The sequence below is a fragment of the Aptenodytes forsteri genome, unplaced genomic scaffold (genome assembly GCF_000699145.1).
Source record: "Aptenodytes forsteri isolate BGI_AS27 unplaced genomic scaffold, ASM69914v1 Scaffold694, whole genome shotgun sequence".
NCBI lineage: Eukaryota > Metazoa > Chordata > Aves > Sphenisciformes > Spheniscidae > Aptenodytes > Aptenodytes forsteri.
The window spans coordinates 14,584-27,842 of NW_008795733.1; the positions used below are offsets into that span (position 1 = coordinate 14,584).

The 13,259-nt window shown below is 47.1% G+C and overlaps 1 protein-coding gene across 1 annotated transcript in view; it reads right to left on the minus strand.

The window, feature by feature from the left end:
- LOC103902520 (protocadherin beta-15-like) overlaps positions 1-4,774 on the minus strand; it is an 8,191-nt gene extending 3,417 nt beyond the window's left edge. Inside the window, 3 exon segments of the mRNA XM_019473203.1 lie at positions 12-1,628; positions 1,681-1,863; positions 4,745-4,774. Of these exon segments, the coding sequence (XP_019328748.1) occupies positions 12-1,628; positions 1,681-1,863; positions 4,745-4,774 (1,830 nt within the window).
- Positions 4,775-13,259: the final 8,485 nt, after the last annotated feature.

Genomic DNA, 13,259 nt, shown 5'->3' on the forward strand with positions numbered 1-13,259 from the left:
CCGGGGGTAGCGCGCACCGCCACCTCGAAGGCGCGCACCTCCTCGTAGTCCAGCGGGCGGAGGATGTAAACGTCCCCGTTTTCAGAGTTGACCGACACGTCGGGCTGCTCCTTGCCCTCCTGCCGCACCAGCGCGTAGTTTACGCGGGCGTTTTTTCCCGCGTCGGCGTCCGTGGCGTTCACGCTACCGATCCGGAGCATGGCACTGTTGTTCTCCGTGACCGACATGGTGTAAATCTCCTGGGTAAACTCTGGGGGATTGTCGTTCACGTCCGATATCTGCACGAAGATGCTTTCCCGAGAGCTCAGCCGCGTCGTCCCCCAGTCCATGGCTGTGATGGTGATGTTATACTCCGCCGTCCTCTCCCTGTCCAGCGCTGCGTTTGTTCTCAGTTCGTAGTAATTATCAAAAGTGGGGGTAAGACTGAAGGGCAAGTCCCCGTCGATGGCGCACTCCGTCCTGCCGTTTTCCCCGGAGTCCCGGTCCCGCACACTGAACAGGGCCACCACGGTCCGGGGCGGGGCGTCCTCAGGAATGGAGGCGGTGAGGGAGGTGAGCGCTATCTCCGGGGCGTTGTCATTCACGTCCAGGACCTCCACCTGCACTTTGCAATGCGCAGACAACCCCCCGCCGTCGGTGGCTCTCACCACCATCTCGTGGTTTTCTGCTTCCTCGAAGTCCAGGTTGCCCGCGACCCGTATCTCCCCAGTGGCAGGGTTCAGCTCGAAGAGCTGCCGGGACCGCTCCGATGTCTGGGTGAAGGCGTACCGCACTTTCCCGTTGGACCCTTCGTCGGGATCCGCGGCCGCGACTCTGACCACCAGCTGCTTCGGGGGACTGTTCTCGGCCAGGCGCACCTCGTAGACTTCCCGGCCGAAGACTGGGATGTTGTCATTGGCATCCAGCACCACGATCCGTACCTGAGCCGTGCCCGACCTGGGTGGCGAGCCCCCGTCGGTGGCGGTGAGGAGTAAATTCAGCTGTCGCTGCTCTTCGCGGTCCAGCTGCCGCTCTAGGACGAGCTCCGCGTATTTTGCTCCACCTTTCCCTGTTCCGAGAGCGAGGGAGAAATGCGAATTGGACCCAAGGCTGTAGTTCTGCAAGCCGTTGCTGCCCACGTCCTTGTCCCGGGCGCTTTCCAGAGGGAAACGGGACCCGAGAGATGTCGTTTCGGGAATCTCTAAAACCATCTCCTTCTCCGGGAACACGGGGGAGTTGTCGTTCACGTCACGAACCTCCACCTCCCCTCGGATCAGCTGCAAGGGATTTTCAAAGAATATCTTAAAAAAGAGTGTGCAGGTTTCGCTCTGCGGACAGATCTCCTCTCGGTCCAGCGACTCCTTTGCCGTCAGGACTCCGGTGTTTTGATTGAGGCGGAAAAGCTGCTCGTTCCCCTCGGACACAACGCGGGCCTTGCGAGCCGCGAGCTGGCTCGGAGAAACCCCCAGGTCCTTTGCAATATTGGCGACAAAGGAGTCCTTCTCCATTTCCTCCGCCAGAGAATAGCGGAGGGTTTCGGCCCCGCTCTGACACACGCAAACGCACAGAATAAACAAGATCACTTGCCTCTTGCTGTCTCCGCTCCGTCTCCCACACGCCATTAGTCTCCAGAAAAGCCATCCACCGTCCTCCGTGGTTGCCAGCATTTTTAAGCAGCGTCCGAGGCAGAGTGGGGTTTGCCAGGAATGCCGGGGTAAGGGGGTCTGCAAGCCCCCGAGCGCCCCGACTCCGTGCCCCGCCGCCCTTCCCGAGCAGCTCACAGGGCTTTTTTGTCTTCCCTGTGCCTGCAAACCCGGTGTGGGCAGAGGAACCTGCCGGTCCGTGGCCAACACCTCCACCCAGCGTCGCAAGGGGGAATAGTCCCTCATTCGGGGCAGAGCTGCTGATTCGGAATTTGCTGCTTGACTCTGCACTCTCCGTGCCAAACCGAAGCCAAAAGGCGCAGTGTAAATGCTCTTCTCGCTTGGAAGCAGGCTCCCTCCCCGCATACAGAGCGCTGCTCTGGGTAGCACTTCCCAGCTCGCAACCGCGGCCTCTTCGTACACAGCGCTTGGTTTTCCTCTGTGTTGCGTAGGCATTGCAAGATTTGCCACTTCCACTGGATGCACTGCGGGATTTTCCTTCTCTTCTCCACTTGTTAATCAGCACAGGGCAGTTAGCAAGTGGGGCGGGTCAGCGAAGCACCGCTATGGAGTACGAGAGCTGGTGCCAGGGAAAGGTCCCGAAAGCAAATGCTTCACCATCACACTAGAATGATAACGCTGTTCTAGGACACGTCATTCTAACTGCTGTTTTCTTCACACTGTGTATCACACCTCGCTCAAAGGACATACTAACAACTTTTTCTCCTTAACTGGCGGGAGTATCCTCCCCTGCTGCCTGCTGACACTTGCACCCACGATAAGGTGTGTCACTGTGTAACACATTTGTGAAAAATGTCCCCAGCCGTACACAAACATCGAAATGCTGCAACCTGTTTCCATGTTTTGGAAGTATACAGTCCTTTCTCCTCTAACGTTACCACACAGGCTCAGAAATACTTTAAAGGTCCCCGTACTCAGAGGTCAAACCCGAACTCCTGTACCTGTATAAGGATATACGGCCAAGAGCTATTTAATACAGAAGGCAAGGAAGCAAACAGGAGAGCTCATAAATTAAACCCCGAGGTACATAAACGCTAACGAGCAGGAGCTAACGGAGACAATAGCAAAGACCAGGGATCTAACGACACCGATCGATGGGCCGTTAAAGGGACCATTCAAGTGTAAACTCCAAGAGGTTCAACAAGAAACTTTGTAAACGATAAGGGGGGGGGGGGGGGGAGGGAATATTATCATGGATTATCAGAAAGGGTCTCACAGGAAAGAGCAAACTGATTACGAGGTGTTTGAGGGGGGTTCTGGGAATATGCAAAGCTCATTATGGGATGATTAGAGGCAGGATCAAACTCGGTAAAAGGGAGAGGTCAAGAGGAGACCTGGGAGGAACAACCGTGGGGAAACGGAGGTGAGAGGGGAGAGCGAGGGGTCCTGAGCACGGCCTGGTAGTGCGAGCCAGGATCCGTGCCGGAGACCTGATAAAAACCCCAGGGTCAGGCACTCATCGCCGGCCCTGAGGATCGACTGATACCGCGACTTCTGAGGACCCAGCGGCGAGCTCCGGCAAACGCACACGCGATGTACTGGAGATGCACACAGCTGCCTCCAAGACCAGTCTGCCGCTTACGGAATACAAACGTGGAGGAGAAAACAAAATACAGCTTGCACTACATATTTTTGGTTGAAGCAATTTTAATTCAGCTTTTACTATGAAAGGAACCACGCTAATTTTTCATATAGAAAGTATCCTAACCTCCTTGGGTTTGACACCTTTCCTTTAATTTCCTAGATGTTTTCCCTTTATTTTTGTTTGCTAGAAGGGCTGACACTGTCAAACAATACTCACCAGGTGAAGTCCTGGAAATTCGCTGATGCCTTCATTTGTTTTAAAATAAAAACGTCGTGACTGTATCTAGGAAAAAGTAACAACCAAGGTTGACTTTAGGATTCCCCAGAATTTTAGCTACTAGAGAACTTTGCACGGATGCAGCCATTTTTTGTGATTTCCTCTTATCGCCCTTTGACTTGGAAGCATGATAGGATCTAAAAGGCTAACCTACACCAAAGACCAGGACAGCTTTCTTCCTTTCTTCCCTTCCAGGGACGTGTCCATCTCTCGAGTTTCTGTCATCATCACCAACACAGAAACTTGATGTAAAACCAACCATAGGCCAAGTACAGCAGTAGATGCGCTGGGAATGTGGCTTCTCTCCTCAATTCGTGCCATGCAAAAATAACCGTGACACCTGGAATCCATTTGCTTTGTGCCCTTGCCAGTGCTCCTGCTCAGCTCTTGGCACCTCAGAGAGAGGAAGGTGTATTTGCTTCCCTGTAGGGTAACCGTTGGCACCACTACGCAGCAGGGAACAGAAACAAGCTGAGAAGAGCTTCCACAGACACTTCCCACCCTGACTGCAGTAACCCGGTAACTGTTAGTCCCCTCATTTCAGAAAGGAAACGGTGTCCTTCAGCTTCAGGGGTAGAAGGGTGTAAGAGGAACAGTGATCCTTAACGGAGCTCCTGGCTATCGTAGTAACTTCGCACATCAGAAGATGCTGCTCTTAGAGTGAAGTTCATGTTCTTTCAGATTTTAGAGAAACGCGAAATGAAGAGGGTCACTTACCGTGCACCATTGGATAGCTAATGCTGGTGTTTGCCGTTGGGTGACAACAATAAAGTGGATGTGTGTGAGTGGAAAAAAGAAGAAGTATGTATACTGCCAGACGAAGGCACACTGTGTTTTAGGACAGACTAAGGAACCATAGCCATAATAAGAATGTAATTCACATAAATGTGTCAGAGAAATTACTTATCTCCTTGAGCACATAGTGATGTTGCAGGCTTCCTCGGTTTTTGGTTTAGTGATGACGTCTGTATCCTAAGAAGGTAGCTTTAAATGACCGAAAACCGGTTTCCTCTTTACTCTGAGATTTACATCAACGCTAGAAAAGAGCTACAGCAACATATTCTGCTCGGTTCCTCGTATGTCTCCGTATTTCAGAACACAGTGTTCCTAAACTTCTGCAGCCTGAGCAATTTCAGTTTCCAAAATCCCCTTCTTGGTCTTCCAGCTGGGAATTCAGATCCGCCGAGTGAAATCTCAGCGGCTCCATGCCGGGTTTTGTTCCCCCCCCCCGGATAAAGGCTTCTTCCCCATCCCTGGAGCCACTGCCCATCCATCTCCAGCACACCCCGAAGACAGCGTGGCTTGGGAGGAGCAGTTGCCTGCAGATCAAAAGCACAGATGCTTCCCCGAGTCACTGTGGTTTCCGTGCCCGAGTGCAAAGAGGGAGCAACGTTCCCGTTCTCTCATTCCCAGCCAGCTCCCAGGACGGATTTGTTCTCTCGCCTCTAGCATTCAGACAGCGTCTGAATTCCCAGCTCTCCTGCGGAACTGCTGCCCTGAGCTCTCTGCTGGATGCAAACGCGAGGAAAGCCCGGAGGATCACTCCCAATCTTCTGGCTTTCCGTTATGCTGTAAATACCACTGGCACATATCCTATTTGTGGTTCATTTTCCGAGAGATAAACCGGCCTCCTCTCTCTGCCTGCTTTCAGTCCAGTTAATGCTTTCCCCATCACTCTGTTAAATGTTAACATTTCTTTCTCGCGGTATTAAGTCGGTGCTTACCAACCAACGGGCTCTGCCTGAGTGACCCCAGACCTGCGGTGAAATCTTCCCAAATCCCCCAGGGATGGAGTGTGGCATCAGCGGGCTGGGGACAGCCTGGGAGACCGTCTCCCTCTTTCACATCCCCGGTTCTGCCTTGTGCTTTTGGCGTTTCCAGACGGTTCTCGATGCGGCAATTCCCAGCGCATCCCTTGGAAAGGCTTTGAACGAGGGCGTATGCCAGTGCAGCCGGGACATTTCGGCTGAGCTCTCAGCTAATGCAGCCATGCAGCATCTGACTGGCGCTCACTGGGCTCTCCCTGCTTGGGAGCTCCCCGCCCAGCAGCAGCAATACACGCACAGCGCTGGCCAACAGCGGCACTGGGCGTCCAACGCAGGAACTGCACAGGGGCGTCTACCCCCGAGCCTCAGCACGCATCTCCTCCGTTAGGTTCTGGCTATTGCTAGGGCAAATTATGAAACACATTTCCCACCTGAAGTCTTCGGCAAATAAACGCACTTTCTTAGTACTTATTGAGGTATTTGGTTCGGCACTAATAATCCAGGCAAGTATGAAACATCTAGAAGGCGTCCTATGCAAACCTTCTGTCAAATGTGCTTAACAAAGGTGTGTGCTTTGGGCAAACGTAGCAAGCATTGCTCAGGTGTTGCGCACAACATCTTCCAGAAGTCAGAGAGACAATCGAAGCGTTTTCAAGCACAGGCTGGTTGAGAGAGGCTCAGAGTTTTGGATATTTTCTGTTTCACGAGGAGACCTCCAATTGTTCTATGTCCTCTCCTAGAGTAAGCTGGAGTTAAGAACCAATTCACTATTAATAGCAGCATGAACCTCCACCTCCCCTCGGATCAGCTGCAAGGGATTTTCAAAGATTATCTTAAAGAAGAGAGTGCAGGTATCGCTCTGTGGACAGATCTCAGATCTCTTCTGGTCCAGAGACTACTTTACTGTCAGGATTCTGGTGTTTTGATCGAGGCAGAAATGCTGCTCGTTCCTCTCGGACACAATGTGGGCCACATTTTCTCCTAGGTAGCAGTATTTCCTTTCTACTAACACCAGTTTGTGAGGTTATCATCTGCTCTAAAATCCCCCCTGCATACCTTCCAACTTCGAAGAGTAAGGGAAAATTCCCCGCTTCAAAAGTCTGAGTTCATATACCTTCTCAAAGATATTCTGCACTCTCCAGTCTCCAAAGATAATGCTGGACAGAAAATACCTGCCAGATGTCTACCCAGACCTTTTCCATCCTACATCTTTTGAAGGCAACGAATTCTTGCTCTCTTCTCTCTAGCCATGACAACCTCAGTACTTCTCGTTTGAAAATAAATCTACTCAGCTTCAACACTTTGCTACTACGAATGCCTTTTGAAGCCAAGTAATTATTCTCATCTTCATAAACTTTGTGCTTAGTGGGATCCGATTTTTCCATCCTCAACCTCACTCCTAGGTCAAATAGGCAGCAATTTGCTTCATAGATCCCTAGAACCATGTGTTTTCTTGCACCCTGAGGTCTCAAATGGCCCACAAATAATGTTTTAATTTCTAGCGCTGTTGATGTATTTTGTGGGGGAAAATACTGAGATTTTTTTTCTCCATGTTCTTGTGTTCAATTTCTGTATGACTCCTTCCACAGTTTCCCGCAGTGGCTGTTTCAGTTGACTAGGAGGAGATAGATACAAATGGAAAGTCACATGATGAACAGTCAAGCAGCACAAGGTTGTCAGGCAATTCAAGTCCACTGTGTGAATAATCTTGGCTTTCCGTGTGCTTTTCATGAAGCAACAGAGAATAAGATGATTTTCTCAGTGACATTTGGATAGCCTTGAAAAAAAGACTTCAGGGACAGAAGTGCCACACAGGCATTTCATGAACAAGGGCAAGAAACTTACAGCTTGTGAAGAAATGTTTATACAATTGGCTACCTGCAGATAGTGGCTAGAAGTGATTGAAGGAAAACAGCTGAGCGATATAATAAGAAAGCGAGAAATAGCCAGACTGTATGCTGTCTGTATGTGCTGTATGCACATTTTCTCTTTAATGGACAGGCCAGGGAGGAAAGGATATGGGGAAAGGTTGGCCTTGGACAGGCTGATTTTGGAATTCTAGCTGGTCATCTGAGGATAGAAACAGGGATTCAGCTGAGAAGCAGGTTTGGAAGTGAAGGAGAGAAAGGGAGAGCAGGAGAGGGGATAGTAATGGTCAGGGGAGGGAAAGTTGCTATGCAAGAGAGGCCAAGAGAGGACAAGCATGAAGCTGTTTGGTTGACAAGGCTGATCGAGGAGGGTAAGGACAGAGAAATACATGTGGGATCCATCCTGAAGGCAACTTAGGAGGAGCTTGTTGGTGTAGCACCTGTAAGAAAAGAATCAGAATGAGCGTTAGTAAAGGGAAAGTGGGGTCCAATCAGCCAGAGTGGGGAATTCTGGCAAAAAGCAGGAAGGGCAGTTGATGCAGTCTGAAGACAAAGCAGGTGCATGGATCAGAAAGGAGCGAAAATGGGCATAAAGAAGGAAGAAACATAACAGTCAGCCAGGAGAGGAAGGTAGGAGGAAGAAAGGCTGAGATACAGTTCTTTAGGTTTGTGTTTGTCTTTCCCCCATTCTCAGTGTCTGGCTTAGGACCTAGATATCTTCTTTTCCATCTTTCGCCCTCAGAGTGGCTCTCTTTCCACTTGGAGAGCAAGAAAACTATCAGAAGGTATCAGCAAACCAAAGGGAACCCCAGTATCTCAGCCAGTTTAACAGGATGAAGTGCCCAGAGAAAGTAAGCGTTGGTGCCCAACTTTCTGTCTCCTGATGCCAGGCTTGGCCCATCTTCAAGCCAAGTTCCCAATCCTGTAACCCTTGGATTGCATGAACATATTGAGAAGGTGGAAACACCTGGCCCAGTGCCACCTAAAAGGGAGGTCAATGAAGAAGTGATTCAAGCACAACTTCATAGACAGCGTGGTCACTGCCTGGAAGGAAAACAGAGCTTCTGAACTGAGGCTTTCAAAGGAAACAGATCAATCAAGGGAGTTGTCATGTTTACTTATGTCGCACGTGAACAGAGAGATGGATCAACATGAGGGGGCCACCCCCCACTCACGTCTAGTGCTTCTGAAGACACAGTGACCAGTCCAGCAGTTAACTAAGTGGCCAGCACTGTTCGTAAACCAAATCTCAAAGGAAACAGAGAGATCAAGGGAGTTGTCATGTTTACTTATGTCGCACGTGAACAGAGAGATGGATCAACATGAGGGGGCCACCCCCCACTCACGTCTAGTGCTTCTGAAGACACAGTGACCAGTCCAGCAGTTAACTAAGTGGCCAGCACTGTTCGTAAACCAAATCCAGCTAAATCATGAAGGCTGTATAGCCCCAGCATAAGAGAAATCTGGCCTATGCTTTATAGAAACAGCAAAGACTTCCTGTTTTGGGAGGATACCTGGGCAAACAAAGGCTTTTTATGCCCCCTTTTTAACACCTACTTCTCTGCCCTCAGCTGCAGGTCCTTACTCTCACATTATGGTTCCAGCAGCAACTGCAGACCAGGCACCCTCCAGGATGACAGGATGACCTTTGTGTCTCTGACACAACTAAACCATTTCCAGAAATACAGGGTGACCACTGAACTTCCTGCGACATCATCTTTTACACAAAGTGGTGAGATTTAGGCTCTCAGTATTCTAACATACCCTTGTATCTTGACTATTTTGTTTTATACCTGTTGTATCTTGTCAAAGCTGAGCTATGAAAAGCCATCTTTCTGTTGGACGATGTTTTGACATGCTCTGCACTGCTGACCAATGACATGTAGATACTCTGAAAGAAAGAAGACTTCCAGAGCAGAAAACATCCATCCTATGGGGAGAAATCCAGAAAGGGTTTATTCACTGTTTAGGCAACAGACATATACTCACACCGATATCACATTTACTAATAGAGTAGACACACTGGCAATGAAAAACTGAACAGCAACTTAAAGATAGATGCACACACACAATTCCTAGCGAATAATTATAAAGCATACAGTTATGAAAGCAATGCATTTAGCAGATACTGCTGAAGGTGCATCAGCTAATTTACTTTCCAAAGAGTTTATACCTGGATAGGTGCAGCACACCTCTGATGTCAAGATTCTTCTACTGCTGGGTCCATAAGTCTGAAAAAAAAAAAAAAAGAAGGTAATTATTTTTATAATAAAGATACTGGATTCCATCAATGACGGGGAGGGCTAATAGCAGACAACTTGTAGTCCATGAGCATTGTCACGTATAAAAATATTATCTGCTCAAGGCCACCCAAAAAGGTGATGGGACTTGGGCACACCTTAGGGTCACTTAAATGCAGTTTTTTTGTCCACCAGCAAGTCGGCCCCTGCCCGGAGCTCTGCCCAGGGAGGAGCAGAGGCAGCGGGGTCGGAGCCGGCTGCCCCCGTCCCCGGCGGGGCAGGCGGGGGATCTGCTGCTGCAATCCCCGCTCCGCGCCGGCGGAGGGCAGCCGCCACCAGGGAAAAAACCGACTGGCGAATTTGCAAGTCACGGAAAGGAGCTGCAGAAACCGGCTTGGAAACAACCGGGCTCGGCAAGCAACCCGGGTTCGGCTAGGGCAAGGGACAGACTCCCCCGGAGAGAGGCAGGTCTCTTTATTATCTATCTATCTATCTATCTATCTATCTATCTATCTATCTATCTATCTATCTATCTATCCATCCATCCATGTCTATCAATTTATCTGTCTATCTATCCATCTGTCTGTCTGTCTATCTGCATCCTTGTCCACAGGAGCTGGCTCCTGTTGTGCTGCTCAGTGCACCGAGGAAAGGAGCACACACTTAGATCCAGGGAAACAAGCTCAGATCGAGAGAGTTTTAGACTCAAAGCAAGAGGCTGGAGAGAAAGGGGAATTACTAGGTCATCAGTGATGTGATGAGATTGTGAGGGGGTACCTGGCACTCTGGACTGAGCTGGGTTTGGGAGGGATATAGGTCATGGAGCAACCATGGGGATCATTTTATCCCTTGGGGTTCCTAACGCTGGCTTTCTGCCCTTGCCACAGATCAAAAATGAAATTGCAGTACTATTGAGCAGTGCGCTGGTTCCCCCCAGCACTGGGACTACAGGGCAAGTGAGGACAGCAGCCAGCTTAAACCCTGGAAATCAGGGATTGATGTAGGAGGCACCAGGGCTGACTAATCTCTTAACTTCCTTCCCTGTCAGGCCAGAGTGTATCTAACGCAGAAAATACTTATACCATTTTAAATATGCTTGAAGAATTGTGTTCACATTCATTACTACATGTTTATTGTCCATTTTAATCTTTACAGAAGACAAAGAAAGGGGATACAGACACCTATTTAGAGAGAGAGACAACTGTCAGTAATTTTTATATATTATTCCCAATCACACACCTCAATTTAAAGTGAAATTCACAGGTTTGTCCATGACTAATTTATTCATTTAAAATACCTTAAAGAAAATACACCTAAAAAAGTTTAAACCAAAATTTTAAAATAAGATTAGTGATGTAGAGGCATTTGAGATCAAGAAATTTCAGCCAAGGCACAGTAAGCAAATCTGATTTTCAAGAAGCAAGCATATCATGCACTACTGTAAATCTCACATTTAGATCCTTAACATACAAGTAAAATAGTTTTTGTCTCCTTTTTTTCTTCTTTTAAAAACATTTTGTGCAAAGCAAATAAATAGAGAAAGCCTGCAATTTACAGTACTATTTAATTTCTGCTGAAGATCAGTTTATTGTTTCATTTTACTTGGGCTGGACAGTTTAGTCCTCTAGACTTGCAAATTCAATTCTAGTTAGGCAAAGGTATTTGAAATGTAAATGGGCGGTGCGTTCTGTATTTTTTTCTTCTTTTAAAAACATTTTGTGCAAAGCAAATAAATAGAGAAAGCCTGCAATTTACAGTACTATTTAATTTCTGCTGAAGATCAGTTTATTGTTTCATTTTACTTGGGCTGGACAGTTTAGTCCTCTAGACTTGCAAATTCAATTCTAGTTAGGCAAAGGTATTTGAAATGTAAATGGGCGGTGCGTTCTGTATTGTGTTAGAGGAAAATGAATTTGTATATTTCAAGTTAGGCAGGTACATAATATTTCCACTGTTGAAGAAAATCACATGTATAGAAAATGAGTGTCTTACTCAACTTCACCAGTCATCATGTGTGTAGTTAGGACTAGCGCTGAAGGCTCAGATGATGAGAGACTACTTAAAATGTGTCTTAACTGGAAATTAAGGACAGATTTCCTAAAGTGTAATCCTGAAAGCCCTGCCCTGTGTCTCCTGAATTTGGAGATACACTGCTGAAGAGCATTAGCTCTTTAACTGTAGAGTTCTGTAAGCCCACAAAATTCTGCTTCTGCATGTGTGGATGGGTCCCGACGTTACCAAGCAGCTCGTTTTTTCCTTTCAGTGCCCAGGTGGTGTCCAGAAGTTTGTGATGTCTGTCTTCCAGAAGGGATTGGGTTCAAGTGGCATTTAAAGGGCAGAGTTCCTGCAGAGCCTATGCAAAATGCAGTGCTGCTCTGCAAAGTAGCGTGCTTTCTTTTAAAACTCTAAAATGGAGAAGAATATTGTATGACCCCCTTTTTCTCTAACACCATCCTATGTTTAAGGTTTCAAAGTTAAACTCTGCCTAAAAGTGTTCGAACTCACCTCTGGATATTGGATGATAGGAACTTTGGCATGGAACTGGAGTGATTCTTAGCCTTCCTCTCAAAACATACGTTATATTCATTAGCAGGTGGCAGTTAACAACTAATTCAGTATCTCTTTGCTTCCTCATTTTCTTTCTTTCATGTACTTCATTCTGTTTTTTGATATGTTAATCAAGGTAGCTAAAGAAACAAATGTTCAAAAAAAAACCCAACCCCAAAGCCTGGTACAAAGTCATGGGTGACTCTGAGACAGGTTAAGAATTAATATGGGTGCCTGTGTCAATAAGAAGCATGTGCCTTAAGCTGAACTTTTTAATCCCAAACCCAAGCTTGAATGTGCATCCTTCTGACCATATGGAAAAAACAGCTCTGTGCCCAATTCACAATCCTCCGCCATCATGAGGGTAAAACCAGGGTATTGGATGCAGTGACAGGAACAGATAAACGTTCATTACACTGTTGTTCAGTAGATGGAGTATGAGTTACTTTTACATAAAAATGCTAAACCAAGAGATCCCTAGCTATCCAGTTGCTTTGTTTATTAACACTTCCCACTAAATGCACATAGCAAAAAGGCATCAGGAAAACTATTTGGCAAAACCTTTCAGCTGAACAGAATCAACCTGTGCAGTGAAACTTGCTTTGTACGTAACCTTCACATGCCTCACGAGCAAAACATCAGAAAAATCAAGATAGATGTTGAACTGCACAAATAATTGAGTTCCAGCATCACTAGGATACAGTAAAAATTTTCTTTAAGGCAGTGTTGCCTAAAGGTGAACTACAGAAAAAAAAAAAGCAAATATGATAATAACCTTTTAATGTACATAGCATTCAGACAAGCCGATTGATGTTGCCTCCGAGCATCTGAGATTTTTAACTTGCTTGCTCTCCTTTGATGGCTTAAATGTTCTCCAATTTCGGAACAGAGGGACACAGCTGGCTGAAAATACAGCTTCCACAAGGAAATATCCAATGTGTTCCAGGGTGTTGCAAAATAAACCAGTGAGGGCTAGTACTGACAATAAAAGGTGGATTAGAGCAGCAGTTATGTGACAAGACTGGGAAGCTAATTTATAATCTTTCAAACCAACAAAAAAATAGGCTTGTTTGTAGTTGAGGGGAAAAGTAAGAAATTTTGAGGAACACAAAATAATCATAGAGATCTATTAATACTGGCAGCCTCTGTCAGGCAACTTCTGACTCACGCTGTCTTTAAGAACAGATAATTATTTTAGGAAAAAGATATCAGATTCTGAAACATGCTACTGCTTTCCGCTGTTACACAGAAGCCATCCATCTGTTGTCAAGTTTGCCAGTAGTTTGAAATCTAGCTGTAACATTACCACAATGCACATACTGCGTATAGCATAT